This window comes from Trichechus manatus, unplaced genomic scaffold (assembly GCF_000243295.1).
Source record: "Trichechus manatus latirostris isolate Lorelei unplaced genomic scaffold, TriManLat1.0 scaffold00020, whole genome shotgun sequence".
In the NCBI taxonomy this organism is placed as follows: Eukaryota; Metazoa; Chordata; class Mammalia; order Sirenia; family Trichechidae; genus Trichechus; species Trichechus manatus.
Window position 1 is genome coordinate 19,324,368 of NW_004443956.1, and position 9,181 is coordinate 19,333,548.

Genomic DNA, 9,181 nt, shown 5'->3' on the forward strand with positions numbered 1-9,181 from the left:
CACAAAGATTCCCAAAACCAAACTAAATCCATTGCCGTTGAGTCGATTCCGACTCATAGATTAATGCCTAGGAAACATTATGGGGCAGTTCTACTGTCAGTACGGTTGCTATGAGCCGGAATTGACTGTCAATACAGCACACAACAACGAGAACATACTGACAGAAGAAGTCCGTATTTTTTTAATCTAAAAATAAAGGCTATGCTTTTAAGATTTTTCAGTAGGACATATATGCAACTGCAGTGCACACTAGGAAGTTTTGTTAGGTTTAACTAGGCATTTGTACTCACGTGATGCCACATTTGTCAGCAGCTCCATTTAGGGTATTGGAGAGGAAACATTCAGTGCCAGCAGGCAGCATACACAGGCATGCAGCAGCTATACTCTTTGGCCCCCCAAACGCAACTAGTGCAAGAAGATGAGGGTGTGGGAGCTGCCCTGGCTTAGAAGCTCTTGACCCACAGAACCAGTATCTCTCATTAATAGTTTCTTCAGTGGATCTTTTAAGTCCCTACAAGGGACACACTCAGTTAAAAGGGTCACTACACTTAGGGAAGCCTAAAGGTATGGCTTCCCAGCAGATGTTTAAAGATTATTCAGTCCTTTCAAGCCAAAAGCAGTGTACAAATCGAAAATCATTTTTACCACAAGCAATACTGATTTGTTAACACAGTTGACATTCCACCTTCATCAGGTGTATAGGGCATCAGAAGTTATCCCAAAGTGAACGAAAGTTGTCTGGAGAGAAGGAAAGGGGGTTTGATAATCCTTTACTCACGGTAAGTTATCAATAGATTTTCAAATATTGGATGTACATGCTTGTAAGTTTTTCCAGTGTTTCTTAGTTTGCTAGGGCTGCCATAACAAAATACCACAAATGGGTGGCTTTAAAGAACAGAAACTTATTTTCTCATAGTTTCAGAAGCTAGAAGTCCAAATCAGTTCTAGAGGAAGGTCCTTCTTTGTCTCTTGCAGCTGCCAACAATCCTTGGGATTCCTGGGCTTATAGATGCACCTACTTCCATCATCACACACCATCTGTCTTCCCCGTGTGTGTCTGTGTTCGTACTTCCCTTATAAGACACTATTCAGAAGGGATTAGGTTTAGGACCCACCCTGAATCTTATGGACTCGTTAAGATAACAAAAGAAAACCCCTATTTCCAAACAAGATTGTATTCACAGGTACACTTATATATTTTTGGGGAATACAATTCAATCCATAACACAATGGGTGTTTGATAAAATTTAGTGTCCTAGAGAAGTTCAGTTTTAAGTGGTTTATAACCGAGATAGGTATCTTTCCTCATGTATAACATGGCCACAAAGTCTCTAAGAAGTTGTTTCATCTTGTGAATTGTTTTTTTGAAGCATCCTCATCAAGATCACTACTAAAACCATCCTGAAAAACATCTTGAGTTAGGAATTCCATTCTCTGCAGTCCAAAGTATAACGAAGAGCAACTAGAGGTTGCAGACTTTTAAATCTAGATGTGTTAATGTGCTTTCTGGTGGTGAATTATTCAATGAGGTTGCTTAAGAGGCTTTTTTTTTTTTTTTTGGTAGTGATTTCTGAGGCCTAAACCAAAAGAAAAATATTTTTTTTGTCCTTTGGCTTTTATTATTATTTTTTTAGATGAATGTATCACTTACCTTAGTTATTAATCCAAGAATGTTATTTTTTTCCAACATTTTATTACAAAAATCTTCAAATGTATCTAAAAGTCAGAAGAATTTTATAGTAAACATTCTTTTGCCTCCAAGATTCTACCGTTAATGTTTTATTATGCTTGTTTCATTACACCTCTACCCCTCTATACATCCTCTAGTGAGGCTGGGTGGTGCAAGCAGTTTGCAATCAGCTGCTGAACCAAAGCTGGAGGTTCAAATCCACCCATCGGCTCCAGGAAGAAAGGCCTGGTGAACTGCTTCTGTAAAGATTAAACAAAACAACAAACCCACTGCAGATGAGTCAATTCCGACTCATAGTGACCCTATGGAACCCTGGTGGTGCACTGGTTAAGAGCTCGGTTGCTAACCAAAGGGTGGGCAGTTTGAATCCACCAGCTGCTCCTTGGAAACTCTATAGAGCAGTTCTACTCTGTCCTAGAGGGTTGCTATGAGTCAGAATCAACTTGAGCGACCCTCTAGGACAGAGTGGAACTGCCCCACAGGGTTTCCAAGGCTGTAATCTTTATGGGAGCAGACTGCCACATCTTTCTCCGCAGAGCGGCTGGTGGGTTTGAACTACACAGGGAGTCACCTTCAGTTGGGGGCTAGCTCCACAGCAGCTAACATCCTCACCCATCCTCGAATCCATCTCCTGCAAGGATGTTGCAATTGTTTACCAACTGGTATCCCCTACCGTGGTTTCATAGCTGTCCATGCTGCCCATCCTCTGAATGTTGTTAGTCATCTTCCTAAAACACAAATTTCACCATGGAACTTGTGTTTTAAAAATCTTTCCATGTTCCCTATAGCTTTAGAAAAACGTCCAAAAGTCCTCATGCATTCTGGTCCTTACTTATCTTTCTAGCCATATTGCTTATTGAGCATGTTTTTCACTTAATACTCCAGCGGCCACATGCACTGTTTGCAGTTCTCAAGTCATGTCAAGTAATTTGACATCCCTGAGCCTTTGCTAAGCCTTCTTTCTCCCTGAAAATCATCTTTTCCCCATAATCTTCATTGTTATTGAATCAATCTTTATAGCTTGCATGTACTTAAAGAACTAATTATATTTCCACACAAACGGATCAATTGCCAACAACTCAGAGAGACCTTATTTGGACACCAAATCCAAAGTAGGCCTTTCCCCCATCACTCTGTCTCATCATCCAATATGCTCCCAACCACCTTATTGGTATCTCGTTTTTAAGCCTTTCTCCCTCCTCAAAAGCATGAACTAAAAAAGGAAGGTAGGTATGTGGTCTGTCTTGTCCATATTTCATTTTCAATACCTAAAAAAAGGGAGTGCTCAGTAAATGTACTTAAGAATCAACACAGAAACTAGTTTAAAATACAGATTTTTACTCCAAACGCCCCAAATCTCTGGAATCAGGGTAAGGAATTTTTGCAATACTAATATGCATGCCTGTTAATTCCGGGTAGACCCACAGATCCAAGTTTGAGAAAATTATGTACTCATGCACCGTTAGCTTCCTTTCCTCTCCTTCAATACACATGTTCGACGTCCACCACTGTAGTTATTTCTATCTTAATCTTCCAACTTAACTACCGAAAGGCAGGAACTGGATTCACTACACACACTCCACCATAATACCCAAGGCCTACTTTCCCCCACTGCCAACGAGAGAAATGCCAGCCGTAAAGCCCAGGATCCACTGCTGCAAAACGGCTCACGACAGAACCCGAGCGAGAAAGTACGGCCAGCAACGCCCCCTCCCCCTTCTTTAAACATTTGATTTCCTGAAACCGAGCGGAGGGAGTCCGATAGTATACAACACCTTTGCCGACCGTTTTCTTCCCTTCCACACCCGCCCTCCCTCGCCTGGAAACAGGATTAGAGCTCCTGGGCTCTTGCGGGAGAGGAGACAACCTCGGACGCCCACAAGCCCCTGAACTCTCCCATTTCCACGCCCCTTGCGGGTGCACCGTATCAGGCACTACTCCCGCGCGCGCGCGCCCGCCCACCGGCCTCCAGGCCTCCATTATCCCAGGGTGCACTGCGGCGGGGGCGGGAGCCAAATCAGCGGCCATGTTGAGATAGTTTGTTGTTTTCTTCCTGCGGAGGAGAAGGGGCCGGTGTGGACAACGAACCGCCCGGTCTCTCCTCTCTCCTCCCCCTCCCACCCGGTCCTGGCCCACAGCTCCCTCCCTTCCCCCAATCGGTTCCCCCCTTCCCTGGTCTTCGGACCCGGCCCGTCTGCCCACCAGCTGGTTTGGTGGGGCGAGGTTGAAGGCCAATCCCGGCAAGCACCATGGCGGCCGCCCTGGGAACAGGCGGAGGAGCTGGAGCTGGAGGTACGTGAAAACACCCCGTACGAGAAGAGAGTGGATAGGAACTGAGAGGGGCCGGGTGCTAGACAGGAGGGCTTTTCCGACCCGAAGAAGAAGTGAGTTCTTCCTTGCTCACACTCTCTGTGTCTGGCCCATTCAGTTTGCTTCTTCCACCTTCACTCCCTATTGTCATTCTCCCCCTTCTCGCTTTTCCTTCTGTCCCGTGTGCAGATCGTAGTTATCTTAGAACTTATGTTTTCTCGTCCAGTTTCGAATCTGCAGAAATTGTTAGGGCCATTTTAAGTGTTGACGGGAATTAAGCGATATAACTGGCCTTGCGTCTTAGGGAGAGGAGAGCGCCCCCACTCTTATAGTGTCGTGTAGGGATTGTGGGGATAGTCGTTATAGGTTGAATGATTGTTGGGTCATTCTGACAGTTTTTGATTCATTTCAAGCCCATTCCAAAAAAACAAAACTAAAAGGTTCACCCTCATGAAAGAATGTATAACAGTACAGGAGATTGGAAAGTAAGAATTCTTAAAAAAATAATCTCAAGTAATTCGTCTATTTTTACATTAACTCGTTTACTGTCTGATAAAAAACATTTGTTAGTATTTCGTTATTAGCATCTTACACAGGTGAAAACAGGACAAAAAAGGTTTAGATAGTTCCTTTGGGTAGTTTGTCTTGTTTTGCAAGCATAAATGATTTTAATAGAGCGTTTATCTCAAGTTTTAGGTAAAATCACTTTCTGATTAAAAAAAGTTGTTTTTTTTTTTTTTAAATATAGAAAGGTAGGTGATACTTGAAAGTGACTTTTTCATGATTATTTTGAAAACTTTTGTAAACGAGACCTTTGTATGGTAAAGTATTCAAAACAAAATAATTTGAGGAGATTGATTCTCATTATTGAAACATTTAAAAATCATTCTAGTGTTTACTCCAGAGGTATTTCTTAGTAATGCTTACATATGGGTACATTGCAGTAATCCTACTTAGGAATTTTGGTCCCAATAGCAAAACATTTGTATGACAAAATGAAAAAATAAGGCTACAGAGACTAATGCAAGAATGTCGCTTCTGGCGGGATGATTTGGTGAATGCCACTTTTCTGTCCTTTTAGTTTAAATAGATGATTTTCTGTGTGTTAGGTTTGAGGCTTTCTAGTTAAATTTCAAAAATATGTTGTCTACTTTTCTTACTTGGTTACTTTCTGGGGATCAAAGTTGTCATGCATTTTAGAGCACTGATTCTCGAAATGTAGTTTGGGGACCACAGGGTCAAAGCTATTTTCATTAATAATATTATGATGTTATTTGCATTTTTCCCTTTCCTCTTTTCAGTAGTGTACTGTGGAGTTTCCTAGAGGCTGTGTGACATATGAAGATGTCATTGCACTGATGGCTAATGGAATACGTGCTTGTGTATTCTTTTAAAAAAAATTCTCATTTTTAATTTCTGATATGGTCTGCTTAGTTATCTATTGCTGCTGTAACAGAAATACCACAAGTGGGTGGCTTTAACAAACAGAAATTTATTTTCTTACAGTTTAGGAGGCTAGAAATCTTAATTCAGGGTGCTGGCTCTAGGGTAAGGCTTTCTCTCCCTTTTGGCTCTCGAGGAAGGTCCTTGCCTGTTCTGAGCTTCTGCTCCTGGACAGTCTTAATGTGGCTTGGCATCTCTCTTCCTCCAGCTCTGCTTCTTAGCTTGCTTATTTAAAGTCTTTTATATCTCCAAATAGATTGACTCAAGATACACCCTACACTAATTAACAAAGACAGCCCATTTCCAAATGGGATTATAGCCACAGGCATAGAGATTAGGAATTACAACACGTATTTTGGGGAGACACAGTTCAATCCGTAACATTCTACCCTTTGGCCTTCAAAAATTCATGTCCTTGCCACATGCAGAACACTTTCACCCCATCACATCATCCCAAAAGTCTTAAATCAATCTCATCTTTTGAAGCATTTAAATCAAATATGAGTGAGACTTTAGGTATATTCCATGCTGGGGCAAAATTTCTCTTCATCTGTGTACCTGTGAAATCTAGACTACAAGTTATCTGTTACCAGTGTACAATGGTGGAACAAGCACAAGGTAGACATTTCCATTACAGACAGGAGAAACTGGAGGGAAAGAAGGGATAACAGGCACCCAGCAAGTCCAAAACCCAGCAGAACAATTTACATTAGCTCTCAAGGCTTGAAAATAATCCTCTGTCCTTTGGGACTATCTGGGCCATGGCCCCATCCTCCAGACTCTGGGTGTTGGCCACACCATCTGGATTCTGGGTGGAGGCCCCTCAGCCCTGGGCTTCAGCTCTGCCTTGCAGATCCTCTGGGATGGCAGCTCTGCTCCCATGGCTTTAGGTTGCCCCATTCTCCTAGTCCATCTGAGTGCTTACCCCTGGGGCCCCCTTCTTCTTCCCTTTGGGCATGGCAGCCCTGGGCTCTCAGCTTTGGGTGGTGGCCCCATTCCCCCGGCACACATTGACTGTAACACCACACTCCAGAACCTAGTTGGCAAAGATCCAGCTCTCTGAAACTTAGGAGGCTGTGGCTCCACCTTTTGAGATCCAGGAGACCGTGGCCCCACCCTTTGAAACCAAGGCAGCCCTGCTTCCTGTGCTCCTTCCAACAATTCTGCTGATCTCTGAGCTGCTCCAGGGATGGTCTTTTCCTTTTCTTGGAGGACAATAGCTGTAGCTCCTCTGGCCTGTTTTCCTGTCTGTAGAATTCCAAGAGGCAGACAGCATTCTTTCCTTCTTTCTCTGTCCCCTTCAGTTAAAGCTAATTGGTTTTCTGCTGTGGTAGTTGGTTAGACCCATCAGTCACAGGCTTAATCTCTTTAAGAAAAAGATTGTATAGCCATGTCCTTGGTGAACATTCTAGGACATGTTTGTACAACAGAATTTTCTAAATCTTTAAGTTCTGCTTTCACTTTGCACAGTTCATTTTTATTTTTATCTCTTTCCGCTTGCTTTTTACTCTAAGCAGCAAGGAGAAACCACACCGCCCCTTAAAGATCTTGCTGAGAAATCTCCTCAACCAGATATCCAAGTTCATCACTTACAAGTCCTACCTTCTACCAAACATTTGAGCGTAATTCAGACAAGTTATTTTTCACTGCATAAAAAGCATCGCCCTTCCTCCATTGTCCAATCACATGTTCATCATTTTCTTTTAACACCTCACCAGAAGCATATTTAACATCCACATTTCTAGCAACATTCTATTGCTGGTGCCATATGTGTTCTTTAAGGCAATAGAGATTGTTTATTAGCTCTTCTTACTTCCTTTTGAGCCCTCACCAGAGTTCCCTTCAGTGTCTGTTACTTTACCAACAGTCTCTTCAAGGCAATCTAGGCTTTTACTGTTAGGCACCTTAAAACTCTTTAAGCCTCTACCCATTACCCAATTCCAAAACTGCTTCCACATTTTAGGTATCCGTTAGAGCAGCACCGCACTCTTCAAGTACCAAATTCTGTCTTCGTTATCTAGTGCTACTGTAACAGAAATACCACAAGTGAGTGGCTTTACTAAACAGAAATTTATTTTCTCATAGTTTAGGAGGCTAGAAGTCTGAATTCAGGGTGCCGATTCTAGGGGAAGGCTTTCTCTCTTAGCTCTGGGGGAAGGTCGTTGTCTCTCCTGAGCTTCTCTGCTCCTGGGTAATTTTCATGTGGCTTGGCATATGTGTTCCTCCATATGTCTTCCTGACCTACTTCTTGTATATCTTGTAAGATTGACTCAAGACACACCCTACACCAAGTGGGATTATAACCACAGGAATAGAAGTTACGATTTACAGCACAGATTTTGGGGGGAGACAATTCAGTCCATAGCAGATGGTAAATATTAATAAATATCTGCATAAACAAAAGCTTTTTAAGATCCTGAATAATTTTGAGAACAAAAGGTTTGAGAGCTGCTCGTATACATGGACTGCTCCTATCCTCATTCTTTTTTTTTTCTACCCTCATTTTTGCCAGTACTGACCGGTCATCTGTCAGAGCTCACGCTCCTCAGGGAGGCCTTCCTTGAGCTATCTAAAATGTGCTCATCCCTTCTTACGTGTCCCCTTCCCCTTTATTCTTTAGCACACTGCTTTCCCAGTTTGTAATTTTACTTAGTTACTGTTTTTTTAATTTGCTCCCCCCAGTAGCCTGTAAGCCCCATGAGGAGAGGAGTGCTGCCTGAGTGGGTGTATTGCCAGTGCTTGGCACATGGTATGTGCTCAACAAATACTTGAAGTATGAATCAAATAAATATGTGATGTTTTCTTTATGAATTTGAAGGAAAAACCTAGAATTGTATCTGAAGTGGTTTTGATGGCAAATTCCTCATTTGTGTATAGAAGTAACTAGATTATGGTAAGTGGAGTCCCTCAGTGGCGCAGATGATTAAGCTAGTAACTGAAAGGTTGGTGCTTTGAATCTACCTAGAGGTGCCTTGGAAGAAAGGCTTGGCGATCTACCTTTGAAAGGTTACAGCCATTGGAAACTCCTGTGGACCGCAGTTCTACTCTGAAACATACAGGGTTGCCATGAGTTGGAATCAATGGCAACTGGTTAAATTATGGTAAATTAGAGACATGTCTACATTGTGTAGTCGTTCCTCATTTATCAACAGGTTGCTTTTTTGACAGCTCAGTTTAGCATGTTTCTTAGTGCTTTTCAAACTTTTTGACTGCAAACCACAACAAGTAATATGATTGACTTTATGATTTAGTATATATATCTAAAAATAAGAAATTTTGTGAACAATTCTAGTTCATACTATTTGTTTTCTTTTTTACTTCATTTTAATAAAATGCTGGTTGTGACGTAAATTAATTTTATAATCCAGTAGAGGTTCAGAATTTCCAGTTTGAAAAACACTGTCTTCTGTATAATAAGTGGTTGCTGAATAAATGGAATGAATGGATCTTAGTTAGGCAGAGGAATCTCTGGATAATGCAGGCAGTTAACCAAAAGGTCGGAGGTTTGAGTCCACCCAGAGGCACCTAGAAAGAACAGCCTGGTGGTCTCCTTCTGAAAAATCAGCCAGTGAAAACTCTAGAGCACAGCTTTGCAACACACATGGGGTTACTGTGAGTTGAATCAACTTGACAGCGTGTGTGTGTGTGTGTGTGTGTGTGTGTGTGTTAAATCAACTTGACAGCGTGTGTGTGTGTGTGTGTGTGTGTGTGTGTGTGTGTGTGTGTGTGTGTGTTTTA

At 42.1% G+C, this 9,181-nt stretch overlaps 1 protein-coding gene across 1 annotated transcript in view; it reads left to right on the plus strand.

Moving 5' to 3' along the window:
* The first annotated feature begins 3,843 nt into the window (after positions 1-3,843).
* The window catches only part of RBM33 (RNA binding motif protein 33), a 185,773-nt gene continuing 180,435 nt past the window's right edge, over positions 3,844-9,181 (plus strand). The window contains exon 1 of the mRNA XM_023727977.1: positions 3,844-3,982. Within this exon, the coding sequence (XP_023583745.1) occupies positions 3,940-3,982 (43 nt within the window). The 5' untranslated portion in view covers positions 3,844-3,939. The remainder of the gene's footprint in view (positions 3,983-9,181) is intronic.